The sequence below is a fragment of the Macaca nemestrina genome, chromosome 10, assembly GCF_043159975.1.
Source record: "Macaca nemestrina isolate mMacNem1 chromosome 10, mMacNem.hap1, whole genome shotgun sequence".
Taxonomy (NCBI): Eukaryota; Metazoa; Chordata; class Mammalia; order Primates; family Cercopithecidae; genus Macaca; species Macaca nemestrina.
This window is the reverse complement of record NC_092134.1, coordinates 141,275,754-141,290,256: the sequence shown is the minus strand read 5'-3', so window position 1 is coordinate 141,290,256 and position 14,503 is coordinate 141,275,754. Positions and strand designations below refer to the sequence as shown.

Here is a 14,503-nt window from a genome sequence, read left to right as displayed (position 1 = left end):
CTTTTCATATGACTATTGGTATTTGTATATCTTCTTTTTTAAAGCATCTTTTCAAATATTTTGCTAATTTTTTAGTTGGCTTGTCTTTCTGTTGTTAACTTCTAAGTGTTATTTACATATTCTCAATATAGTACTGTGTCAGATATATGTTCTCAGTATGTTTTCCCAGTCTGTGGTTCTCTTTTCATTTTCCTAAAGGTATCTTAAGAACAGAAGTTTTTAATTTGATGAAACTTTTACTTTTGATGAGGTAAAATTTATCACTTTTTGTTTTATAGTAAATGCTTATAAGTGTCATTTTAAATCTAGTGTTTGGTAATACTACTTTTAACTATTTTTAATAAAGATTTATTTCATTGCTTCTATAAAAATGAAAAAAATTCTTATTTCATTTGCAGATAAAACATCTATAGCATAAGCTTTTCTGTTTACACCACATGGCCATGTTTAACAAGGCCAGGAGGAAACAGAGATGTGACCTGTTTTCATGTATCGTAATTAAGATATCAAGTTTAAAATAGTGAATAAACTTCTTAAATATCAAGTCACAGTATCTCAATAAGCATAAAACAAGTTGAAGGAGACATCCATAAAAGTGCTTTTTTAGAATTTAAAGTTCTATAAAGAAAATTTATATTATATATATACATTATACATCATCTTGTTCACATAGATAAAACTAACATTTTCCCACATTACATATCTCTTCCTTGAACTATTAAATTTCCCATGATGAGGATGTATGGCATTCTCACAACTCACAATTACCTCTAGGAACTTCTAGGTAAATGTTGCTACTATCTATATTAAAAGTAACTTGAGAATCAGAGTAGTTCCTAGGTAAGCTGCTAAAATTACTTACTGCTTTGAGTTTCTACACAGGAAACACAGAGGCTTGTTAATGCCTAATGGCTAATGCTCCAAAAGAAAAACTGATCCCAGCACTTTGGGAGGCTGAGACGGGCGGATCACGAGGTCAGGAGATCGAGACCATCCTGGCTAACACGGTGAAACCCCGTCTCTATTAAAAAGAAATACAAAAAACTAGCCGGGCGTGGTGGCGGGCGCCTGTAGTCCCAGCTACTCGGGAGGCTGAGGCAGGAGAATGGCGGGAACCCGGGAGGCGGAGCTTGCAGTGAGCTGAGATCCGGCCACTGCACTCCAGCCTAGGCGACAGAGCGAGACTCCGTCTCAAAAAAAAAAAAAAAAAAAAAAAAAGAAATAGTTGTGAACTTTTAGGTTAAGTTTAATCAGTAGCTTTGAATAAAGAAATCCAATAAAAGCAATTCAGTACTCATTGCAAATATTTAATTGTGCACATTTAATGCAAGGAATTCAGTGCTATGGGGGGGGGGACTGGAAAGATACCTTTGCCCTGAAGGTGCTTGCACTCTTAACAGAGAAACTAGCACAAAATATTATGCATAAGGTAAAATATAAGCACAACTAGTAATTGCCTTTATTTCTAGCTCAGATTTAGCATGTTATTTTGAACATACATGTTTACATGTCTGTCTTTTGTGCTAGGATGGTAAACTGTAAGGAGGAAGGGAGATATCTTTTTTTTTTTTTTTTTTTGAGACAGAGTCTTGCTCTGTTGCCCAGGCTGGAGTGCAGTGGGGCGATCTCGGCTCACTCCAAGCTCTGCCTCTTGAGTTCATGCCATTCTCCCACCTCAGCCTCCCGAGTAGCTGGGATTACAGGCGCGTGCCACCAGGCCCAGCTAATTTTTTTGTATTTTTAGTAGAGATGGGGTTTCACCGTGTTAGCCAGGATGGTCTCGATCTCCTGACCTCGTGATCTACCCACCTCGGCCTCCCAAAGTGCTGGGATTATAGGCGTGAGCCACCGCGCCTGGCCGGAAGGGATATATCTTAATCATTACTTCCAAAACCCAACACAGAATCAGTATCAACAGACAAGTGCTCAATAACAAATGAGCAAAGCAAACATAAATACAACATAAAAGACGTATATGCTGCAGTGAGACATCACAGCTATACGGGGGAATCACAAAAACATCCAGGGAGGTAAAGTTCCAGCTGGGTTTTGAAATATGAGTAGAATTTATCTGGTAGAGATTGGTCAGAATGAGGGAGAGAATTCAAGGAGAAAAAAAAATATTTAAAAGCATGCAGGCAAGAGTATTCTGGGAAAGTGTGTACGTGGTTGTTTACTTGGAGCATTAGGCAAGCGTGCAAGAGTAGTAGCAGACTTGACCTGAAAGGGAAACTGACCTGACTACAGCAAGCTTTAAATATTGGGCGAAGAGTTTTACTTGGTAGGCATTTAAGATTTTGAGAAGGAAAGCAACTTAATTAGGCTTGTGCTTTAGGAAGATGAATCCAACTGTGGTTTTGGATGGAGGGGATAAGCCAGAAGTGAAGTATAAGGCTAATGACATATCCTTTTTATGAATTGCTGGATTCAATTTGCTAGTATTTTTTCCTTTTTCTATTGTTAAAATATTAAAAACATTACATTTACAGTTTAAAATACGCAGTTCAGTGGCATTCAACACATCCACAATATTGTGCAACCATCACCACTATCCATCTCCAGAACTTTTTCATCATCCCAAACTAAAACTCTGTACCCATTAACAGATAACTCCCCACTCTCCATTCCCTGAAGCCCCTGAAAACCACTATTTTACTTTCTGTCTGTATGAATTTGACAACTCTATGTGCCTCACAGAAGTGGAATCATACAGTATTTGTTCTTTCGTGTCTGGTTTAACTTAGCATAATGTCTTCAAGGTTCATTCATGTTGCAGTACATATCATAATTTTATTCTCTTTTAAAGTGGAACAATATTCCACTGTATGTGTATATAATATTTTGTTTACCCATTCATTCACTGATGGATATTTGGGTTTTCCCCATCATTTGGCTATTGTGAATAATGCTACTATAAACATTATTTTGTTAGTATTTTGCTGAGGATTTTTATATCTATGTTCACAAGAGACATTGACTGATAATTTTCTTTTCTTGTAATGCCTTTGCCCTGTTTTGGTATCAGGATAATGCTGCCCTGATAAAACGAGCTGGAAAATATTACCTCTTCTACTTTCTGAAAGAGATTGTGTAGAATTGGTATTATTCCTCCCTTGAATATCTGGTTGAATTCACCAGTTAAACTATCTGAACTTGGAGTTTTGTTAGATTTTTAATTACAAATTCGATTTCCTTAATATGGGACTATTCAGGTTACCTATTTTTCTTGAGTGAATTCTGATGATTTGTATTTCTCAATGAATTAGTCCATTTCATCTAAGTTGCCGAATTATAGTACTCCTTTATTATCCTTTTAATGTCTGTGGATAGCCTCTCTTTCATTTCTGATACTGCTAATTTGTGTCTTTTTTTCTTCTTCATTAGTCTGGCCAGGTGTTTATCAGTTTTACTGATTCTTTTCAAAGATAATCAGGTTTTGGTTTCACTAATTTTCTCTAAATAGTTTTTCTGTTTTTTATCTCATTGATTTCTCCTCTTTTTATTTCTTTCCTTCTGTTTGCTTTGGATTTAATATACTCTTCTCCTGTTTTAAGTGAACGTTTGAATTACCAATTTAAGAACTTTCTTCTTTTCCAATACAAGTACTTGATGGTATAAATTTCCCTCTAAGTCCAACTTTGCTTGCATCTGAAATATTGTAATTTTCATTGTTATTCAGTTCAAATGTTCTCTAATTTTCTTTCTTCTTTGACACGAGTTTTTCAGAAGTGTGCTGTTTAATTTCCAAATACTTGGGGATATTCCAGATACCTTTCTGTTGTTGATGTCTAATTTAATTCTATTGTGGTCCCAAGAATATACTTTGTATGATTTCAATTCTTTAAAAATGTTTAAGGTTTGCTTTATGACCTGCGAGGAGGTTTATCTTAGGGAATATTTCATGTGCACTTGAGAAGAACGTGCATTCTGCTGTCGATCGATAGCATGTCATATAAATGACAGCTGTGTTTAATTGATAGTGTTGTTCAAGTCTTCCATATGCTTCCTGTTTTCTATCCTCTTGCTCTATTGACTGTAGAAAGTGGAGCACTAAATTCTCCAAGTGTAATTGCAGAATTTAAAAAAAAAAAACAAAAACTTCTCCTTCAGTTCTGTCACTTTTTGCTTCACACACTTTGAAGCTCTGTAATTAGGTGCATACACATTAATAATTATTATGCCTTCTGGATGACTTTATTCCTGTATCATTATGTAATGTCATTTTTTATCCCTGGTAATTTTCATTGTTCTGACATCTACTTTGTCTGTTAATAATCTAGACACCCCAGTTTTCTTTTCATGAGTATTTGCATGGTATATCTTTCTTCATCCTTTTACCTTTAACCTATTTATATCATTACATTTAAAACGGGTTTTGTGTAGAAAGCATATAGTTAGGCCATGCTTTTTTAATCCAATCTGGCAATCTCTGTCTTTTAATCACTATGTTAGTCCATTTACATGTAACGTAACTACTGATATGGTTGAACTTGGGTAGGTCTGCCATTTTGTTTTTTGTTTAATGTTTGTCATATTTTTTGCTCTCCTATTACCCTCTTTCTTGTCTTCTTTTGGGTTATCTGAATTTTTTAGTATTCTATTTGATCTCTTGGTTGTATCTCTATATTTCTTTTTAGTGGTTGCTCTAAGAATTACAATATACATATCTAACTTTACACAGTCTACTTAGAGTTTTTCTTTTACCACTTCAAATAGAATGTAAAGGCTCTATAAGTGTCCATTTGTCCTCTCTTTTTATGTTATAGTTGTCACGTTTCACATCCGTATACACTGAACCTCCTCTCCTGACAACGTTGTAACTTTTGCTTTCAACAGTCATATGTATTTTAAATAATTTGAAAGGGGAAAAAATAAATCTCTTGTAATTACCAATATATTTACTATTTCTGTTGTTCTTACTTCATCCTGCAATTCCAGCTTTCCTTTTGATATTATTCCTTCCAGCCTGAATAATTTCTTTTAACATTTATTCTACAACAGGTCTTCTGGCAAAAAAAAAAAAAAAAAAAAAAAAAAAAAAAAAAAAAAAACTACTTCTTTTTATGTTTCCTTTATCTGAGTATGTCTTTCTTTCACCTTCATTCCTGAGAGATATTTTTGCTGGAAATGGAATTCTAGGTTAATAGCTCTTTTATTTCCAAATTTGAAAATGTTGCTCCACTGTCTTCTGGCCTACATAATTTCTGATAAGAAATCTGTAGTCATTCAAAACATTATTGTCCTAGATGTAACACAATGATTTTCTCTGTTTCAAGATTTAAAAAAAAAAAAAAAATCTTTGTTTTTCAGCAGTTTGATTATGACTAAATGTCATGTCATGGGCATGGTTTTCTTTGGGTTTATTCTGTTTGGGGATTCACTGAGTTCCTTGAATCTACGTACATTTGTTTCCTTCACTGGATTGGGAAAGGTTTTGGATATTATTTTTTCAAATATTTATAAGTCTCTCCTCTTCATTAGATTTCAATGACACGAATTAGACCTTCTGCTATTGCCCCACAGATCTCTGAAGGCCCTGTTCATCTTTTACAAACATCTGGCTCTATATTCTTCAGGTTTGGAAATTTCTATTGACCTATTGATGAGTTCACCAACTCTTCTTTCCACTGTCATCCACATTTTGCTATTAAGACCATCCAAGAAATAGTATATTATTCAGTTCCAAATTTTCCATGTGGTTATTTTTTATACCTATTTTTTATGCCAAGAATTTCTATCTTTCCATTCATTTCAAGAGTATCCAGTTTTACCTCACAGAGCATAGTAATAACTATCTTAATGTCACTATCTTATGATTCTAACATCCAGATCATCTCAGGGTGGCTACTGATTTTTTCTTTGAGAGTTTGGCATATTTTCCTGGCTAGTAATTTTGGATTGCACCCTGGACATTTTTATTCTTTTGTAAGACTCAGAGTCCTCTTGAAACCCTCTGGAGAATGTTCATTTTGTATATTTGAGAAAGCACTCAATTCAGTTAGGTTTAGGTAAGAAGCTCTGTCTTGCTGTCTGTGGATGATGCTTCCATGTCAGTTCCATTTTCTTTTCTTTTTTTTTTTTGAGACGAGTCTCGCTCTGCCGCCCAGGCTGCAGTGCGGTGGCGCGATCTCTGCTCACTGCAAGCCGCCACTTGAGTTCACGCCATTCTCCTGCCTCAGCCTCCTGAGTAGCTGGGACTACAGGCGCCCGCCACCACACCCAGCTAATTTTTTTTTTTTTTTGTATTTTTAGTAGAGACGGGGTTTCACTGTGTTAGCCAGGATGGTCTCGATCTCCTGACCTGGTGATCTGCCCGCCTCGGCCTCCCAAAGTGCTGGGATTATAGGCGTGAGCCACCGCACCCAGCCCTCAGTTCCATTTTCAAAAGTGTTTATGTCTGCCCTATACATATACTAGTCGGAAATTTGGAATAATGGTTTATATTGTAAGCTAATTCTCAAAGCTGTTGTTATTTCCTGGGTTCTGTTACATGTATGTAGCTCCAGGTGGACCCAGGGTTTGCATCAGTTCCTAGACAGAATTAGGAGATCTCCTTATCCAGCTCCCTCCTCTAGAGTCACTCCCACTTGCCAGCTGTCAGGGCCTTTTTCCCCAGTCTTCCGGCTACAAAGTCAGGGTTTGTCTCAGGGTTTTAGACTCTCACACTGTCAGGCAATCTGTGCAGCAAAAGAAAACCAAAATAAAATACATAATGGGATTTTCCTCACACTCTTCAGACCACAGGGGCAGAGACAGGCTCTTTCTTGGGATTTTGGGTGCCTGGGCCACCACCATGACCACCACAGTGGCAGTTCAGCTTTCTCTGCAACTGGCTTCAGGGTAGGGATATAAGAGAAAAGGGGAGGTAGGGAAAGAAAAGGGGGAAGTTTTTAGAAAGAGGAGTTTCTCTCAGGTTTTGTTATTTTTTTCCTAGAGTTCTGTGACTTGGCACATTCTTGTGTCAAATCCAGTTGATAAAAGAGGAAAGAATAAAGCTGGGAACTCACCACCATAGCAGTTTTTCTTCAAGTTCTGATTGCTCTCCTCAGTGTGTCTGTTGTCATTTACTTTCAGAGGCCCCAGTTAGTTGTTTTTGTAATCTGCCCAGAACTTTTAGTTGTAAACAGTGGGAGAGATGTATTGTAGTGAACTTACTCTATTTTGGATGATGCCAGAAGTTCAGTCCCTTTTTGCTATGGAGGGTTATGAAACATCCCAAGTAACACATAATGAAAGCCTGAACTGGAATAGAAGTGGGGATGGAAAGAAGGAGAGAAGCTACAGAACCACTCCAGAATTAAGAAACATGGCTACGAAGACTTCAAAAGGTTTACTATTACCACACATGCTTAAAAAAAAAAAACGTACAGGAACTCCTAGCTTTACAAATGATTTGTCAATACAAATGGGAATAAGAAGTACTCTGCCCTGCTGCTAAGGAAATTATATTCTTGGCGTCTACACAGTTTTATTCTTGAATGGATTTTCCTACAGAAATAATCCTACATATGCTAGTGCTATATTTCATATGTACGTCATTATAATGCTAGTATACTACTCTTAAATAGGTGCATACTGGGCTAAAAAGGCTTTTGTGAGTTGACTTGGAAAGCTAACCACAACTAAAATTACGTTTTTTATGAGAGAATATATTCTGATATCCAATTATATTTTAATTATTATTTTCATGAAAATAATACATGTACATAATTTTAAAAGTTAACTAATACTATGAAGTTTATAGCAAATAGAATCCTTCTCTAGTCACTCCATTCTTGATTACTGCTCCCTAAAAGCAACTTAAATTATATCTATGACAGTTCTTTCTGCTCTCCATTTCTCATCTAATTTTTCTGATGGTATTTAAATCCCTTTCCCATATATCATGTACGTACCATTTCTTGATTCTTAAAAATTGACTGAAGAGGATTCAGTTTTCTTACAATACACACCAATTCACACACAAATTTACACACAAATACACCACATACAACCCCATCCTTCCAATATAAGGCTTTCATATTCAGTCTCTTTAACCATGTATTATGATTTGCAGAGCTACATGGTATACTATGATTTCCTTTTTTGTTCAATATTTTGTTTTCCCAGGAATTAAAGTGTTTCTTTTGTCTCCCTACCCCTTAGTTTTCAATGCTACTTATATCAGCACCAAACTCTTAAAAAGTAACTGTAAATGTCCCAATAGATTCAAACTATCAGTTGTGAATTTTTTCTTGGATACCATTCCTGAAGCAATTCACCCTTTGACTTTAATTTAAATCCCCTCCAGTTGCACAGGGGTCATTATGGGACTCTTCACCTTTGCTCTAGGAGATTCCCTTCTTCCTGGATGGTTTGTATATCAGTCACAATAGGCCAAGTTATGCTACAGTAACAAATGACACCAAAATCTCAATGGCCTAGCTTACAATGACAAAGGTTTATTTCTTACAAGCTACATGTCCATCATGGGTCACTTTTACCTCTGTGCCATGTTATCTTCATTTCAGAACCTAGGCTGACAAAGCAGCCTCTGCCCGGAATATTGCTGGTCATCATGGCAGAAGGAAAAAAGGCAGTAAATCTTGAGCTAGTTCTTAAAATATTTGCTTAGAAGTGATACATATTTTCAGCCACATTTCACTGGCCAAAGCAATTAGTATAGCCATGCTTGAGTACAACAAGGTGAGTACGTATTATCCTTCTGCAGGGTGGGTCAATGCATGGTAGAACCAACAGAGCAAAGATCAACAACCCTCTGTGAGGAGGCAGAGCTCGTATTTGTGTACAATGAAGCTATCACGGCACGGCTTCCTACTTCTTGTTTATTCCATCTCTTTCGTAAAATGGATCCTCCACTCTTTGGGTTTATGTCTTTTTTATTTTTTCACTGTCATTTCAAGAGAACTTCAGGAAAACCAGGAGTATGCTCACTCTGCCATGGTTTACCCAAAAGCCTATCAGCCAATCACTTTAAAAGGTAACTTTTTGGAAGATGCCTGTTTAGAAGATGAGGGCTATCTGTAATTTTCGTTTTCATTCAGGGTACTATTTCCATTATTTATAGCAGTTTTTCCCAGATCCTATAAATGTTAATCAAGGATTTAAACTGTCATTTCTTTTTTAATACAAAACTACTCAAAATGATAAATTCACTTTAAGACTTAGGAGGAGTTTTCTAAAATAGTTTTGGTCCTAAATATCTTAAGTTTGTCTTTTCTGATTTGATCTAAACTTCAGGTTTACATTTGCAATAAAATCCAGCATCTAAAAAGAATTTCACTACAATCCTATAACTGTTGATAATAATATATTCAACTTGTTGGCCTAGCTCTGAAATCTCCCTGTCAGCTGGGCATGGTGGCTCCTGCCTGTAATGCCAACTACTCAGGAGGCTGAGGTGGGAAGATCACTTCAAGCCAGGAATCTGAAACCAGCCTGGGCAACACAGCAAGATCCTGTCTCTAAAAAAGTTGTTTTAAATTATCCGGGTGTGGTGGTTTAGCCCAGGAGTTCAAGGTTGCAATGAGGCTATGACCATGCGACTGCACTCCAGCCGGGGTGACAGAGCAAGAACTTGTCTCTAAAGAACAGAACAGAACAGAGGAAAGAGGAAAGAAAAGAGAAAGGGAAAGGAAAGGGGCCAGGCATGGTGGCTCACACCTATAATCCTAGCCCTTCGGGAGGCCAAGGTGGGCAATCACTTGAGGTCAGGAGTTTGAGACCAGCCTGGCCAACATGGTGAAACCCTGTCTCTACTAAAAACTAGCAGGCGTGGTGCCGCATGCCTATAATCCCAGCTCCTCAGAGGCTGAGGCAGGAGAATTGCTTGAACTTGGGAGTTGGAGGCTGCAATAAGCCAAGATTGTGCCACTGCACTCCAGCCTGGACAAAGAGAGCAAGACCCCATCTCAACTGAAAAAGCAAGAAAAGAAAGGAATCCCCCTGTCATTGCTGTCTATAACCTAAGTATTATATTTGGGAAATGATATTTCCCTATGCTAGTATCTTATTTAGTTGCGAAATGAAAAATACAGTAAATGATTACTATAGGGGAACATTACAAAAGAAGTGGTATAATTCAACTTTTTGTTAAATTAGTTTTTAATTTGGTAAAAACGAAACTTTCTAATAACTGATATATGCTTGAATCTCAAGGCTAAAAAAACTTGCTTTTTAAACCTTGGAGTGTACTCTAAAATAACTATGTGTTTGTAAATGATAAACTTTGCTCAGATGCATTATTTACTGCTAATACTTCACTGCTTGGGCCTTGGGTCTTGAAGTTAAGGTTTCTTGGTTTAAATAGTGTTGCCATCTCAAAATAATCATGGACCACAGTGTATTGCTTAATCCCTTTAACCTCAGTATTCTCATTTATAAAACAGGAGTAATAGTATTTCCAAGAAAAAGTTACGGGATAACCCATATAAAGCCTGAACATAGTGTTTGGCAGACAGTAAATGCCCAGTAAATGTTTGCTGAATAAATGAATGAATGAAATGTTTGCCCTAACTTTAACAGCTATCTTATTTACTTTTAAAGTTCATACAGGTCAAACCCCATTTTAACAATGTTTAAACCCTTTAAACAATGTATAAACCCTTTTCTGTAATAAAGTAATCTATTTTGTGTTTGAATGAAGTTACTTTATTTATCAAGCATCTTTTTTTAACTGATTAAATGAAGGGAGTTTGGGATTTTCATTTCTTTATTTTGCTCTTCTACATTCATCCAGTTCAAGAAAGGGTTTTTTTTTTCTCTCCTAATGAATCTAAAAAACCTCACCAAAAACCTCTATCAATTCTACCTTTGTCTACTTGAAATGCCCAAATATGGCCTATGATATACATAAGCCAATGTGAAATGCCAAGACCATACAGAGAGATTCTTGACTATACAGAATATCTTGAGAAAACAGTCTTAAAAAAAAATCCTGAGTGAAGCTGAGTTCCTTGCCCAAAGAAAGGCCGACCAATCTACGTGCCACCAAAGAATATGTAAACCATACATAATTATTATATAACATATTTGAATTGTATTAAAATGTTTAAGAGGTATCTGAGACTCTGACAACACCTGTGGTAAACCCTTCTGTGTACCTTTGATGAGTGGGATTGAAAAGGCTTTTGCAAACAACATAAAACCAAATGACTCTGGCTGCAAAGGCAATCAGTATCAGATGTAAAGGAGAAAAAAAAAAAAGGCAAAATGAATTCAGAAAAGTAAATAGATCCATTCCCTTTCACTCTTTGTTGTTCAACTGATTCTACTTCTTTTGTATGGAAATTCATTAGCAACATTTTAATATGCATCCCAAATTTGCATCCATGTTTAATAGTAGAGCAGTACAGGTAGTGGTGTGGAAAAAGCAATGGAAGTGAAATCAGAATCTGTGGGTTTTTTACACAGTCTGCCACCTCACTGAGTCTCAGTTTTCTCATCTGCAAAATGGCAGTGAAAATGTCTACTCTACAAAATTGTGATTATTAAATACGGTAAAATAAATGAAAATCATTATAAAATATGGAAACATAAATGAAAATATGAAAAACAAATTAAAATAGAACAGTGCCGTTCAATAGAAATATGAGGTGAACCACGAACGTGAGCCACATCTATTATTTTAAATTAAAAAATTCAAAGAAGCAGGTGAAATTAATTTTAATAATATATTTTATTTTGCCCAATTTATCCAAGATATTGTCGTTTCAATGTGTTAATATAAAATAATTAATAATAGAGGTTTTTAACTTTTTTTTTTGGTACTGTCTGAAAATTGGTGCCTATTTGACACTCACAGTACAGCTCGGTTCAGACTAGCCACATTGCAGGTGCTAAACAGCCATAGCAGCTAGTGACTATCATAGTGGTCTGCATATGCTTAGAACCAAAGTGTATGTTTATTAGATCTAAATAGTATTTCCTATCAGATAAACCCTGTGGGACTTAAGGAGGTTATTTTTTAAATTGATGCATTAAAGAGAGTTTGCATTTTTATATTTTTGATATAGTAGTTAATACGTGATATATAATAAGAATTTAAAATATTACCTATAACTGACCAGACCATGTATTTATCCAAAATAAAAGCAACCAAAAATGATGATTATAGGTAACTTTGTAGTTATTTTATTAGGACTTAAATTATATATTAATTTGACATAAAATCTAATAATCTTAAAAAAACCTGACATAACTATAAGCACACAAAACAATTCAAACTATAAACAATTCAAACTGGCATTTCTGTAGAGAAGGAAAGGGTCTTGGAGTTGGAAATCCAAATCTTTTAGTAATCAACTACAATTGATAAAGTGTACCTTTTGGCAAAGAAACATGAGGAGAAAACACAATATTTTTCTATATTACAAAACTTCATTTCACAGGACCTGCCATTAGTAAGTCATATTATAGTTTCAATAGCTTTATTTTTTTCCTCTCATAAAAATTTATTCTCTAAATAACAGGATGATCACCTATTATGACAATTATATATAGCATCATTTTAATGCATCTTAATGATGCGTTGGGGTTAAAATGTCAAATATTATTTACATTATACTCACTATTAAAATTATATTGAATAGTATATGGTAGGCAAATTCTTGTATCTTGAGTTCAAAGAGTAGGATGAAAAATATAAAGCAAACATTTCTTCACTGCAAGGTCTTTATGAAAGCTGTCCACAAAGCGTAAGGTGCATGTGTGTGCACACATGTGCACACACACATATTTATATATTATGTTCTTGTTTTCTGTGGGTGGAGATGTCCCTGCAACTGGCATATTTTCAGCAATCTTCCTCTGGGCTGACCAGCAGTGCAACACAAGTGGTCAGAAAACGATATGAGAGTAAACTGTAGTATTAGAAAGGTGATGGCTACTTCATTTCAAATCTGACAAGGACTATTTAGTTACCTACTATGACTTCCACATTACAAAGGGTTATTAAATTCTTAATGACGGAAAGAAACTTTTTGGACTTTGATTTTTTATTTACTTGTATTCAGAAGATGGCACTCCTACAACACAGGCCCTCAAACACTTTGTCAGCCCACTGGGCCAAAAGTGATACATCAAGAAAAAGTGCCATAGCAGACTCGTCACTTCTTCGTTCAGGGCGCCACCTATGTGTCTCTCTGGAGTCTCCTCACTAACAACTTGCCTCACCCAGCCCTGCTCAGGCTTAAGATCAGCAATGGGTTCACACTACAAATCCATAAAGCTTCAAAAGACAAGAGTTTAAAGGTTTATATCATCATATTTATATTCACTTAAACTCTTCTGATGAAGCATCTATTCCATCAGTTAGGCATGCATTTCCTAAACATTAGCATTTGTTAAAATGCTGACCACCCCCCATAGCCACTGATACCAAATGCAAACACAATAGCATACGCTGTACAATTTTAAACACTTGGCCAAACTTCAGATGTAAAACTACCCAATGTAGTAAGAAAGACTCACATCTGGCATTTCTGTAGAGAAGGAAAGGGTCCTGGAGTTGGAAATCCAAGTCTTTAGTAATAGGTTCTGTCCTATTTTCCATGCTCAGCCTATTCATAATGGTGAATCCGTGCTTTGGAGAAGCAGACCTAAAAATCACAAGGGGTCAGCGGGAGATCAATAGACAAATTGCTTAGCATGCTATATTTTCAGTATAGTACATTCTGATGTGTCTCTCAACTTTTGTTTGTATATGCAGCTTTATACAAGCAGCCTGTACATATACTTCTCCACCACTGGCATCATTATGGACTAATTCCCATGTAATGCAGCAGCACTGTCATGATGACTCATTCGGTAAAATTGAGTCACACTTCATTTGTGGGGGGGGGGGTGTGTGTGTATGTGTGTATACAGTTGTTGTTTATTTCTTTACCTACGTTGTAAATTCCTTTAAGGCAGAGTAACTACTTTTTAAAATATTACTGACTTTTAAAGAATACTTTTTAAAAGTTAAATTAATTAAAGATATTTTTAAACAATCTTGGTAGTTAATATTAGAGTGTACATCACAATTATATGAAGACAATTTTCATAGAAAATGTTAAGCCTTCTGAAACTGAAGGCTGCAAAATCTCTTAGCCATATGAATCAACTCTCAACAATGAGTTTGTGAGGACACAGCCTGAACTAGAAGTTTACATAACAGTGCAAAGGGCAGATACTTTGTTTTCTTTTTTGTTTGTTTGTTTGTTTTTTTGAGACGGAGTCTCGCTCTGTCGCCCAGGCTGGAGTGCAGTGGCGCGATCTCGGCTCACTGCAAGCTCCGCCTCCCGGGTTCACGCCATTCTCCTGCCTCAGCCTCCTGAGTAGCTGGGACTACAGGCGCCCGCCACCGCGCCCGGCTAATTTTTTTTTTTGTATTTTTAGTAGAGACGGGGTTTCACCGTGGTCTCGATCTCCTGACCTTGTGATCCGCCCGCCTCGGCCTCCCAAAGTGCTGGGATTACAGGCGTGAGCCACCGCGCCTGGCCCCTGTTTTCTTCAATGCAGA

At 36.3% G+C, this 14,503-nt stretch overlaps 1 protein-coding gene across 6 annotated transcripts in view; it reads right to left on the bottom strand.

Moving 5' to 3' along the window:
* The window catches only part of LOC105484116 (decapping mRNA 1B), an 84,279-nt gene that overhangs the window by 59,246 nt on the left and 10,530 nt on the right, over positions 1-14,503 (bottom strand). For 5 of the 6 annotated variants that reach the window (XM_071070644.1, XM_011745423.3, XM_011745425.3 and 2 more), the window contains one exon: positions 13,471-13,598. In XM_071070644.1, the coding sequence (XP_070926745.1) occupies positions 13,471-13,598 (128 nt within the window). Of the gene's footprint in view, positions 1-13,470; positions 13,599-14,503 lie in introns of those variants that run through there. The other variant, XM_071070646.1, reaches the window with a different exon arrangement.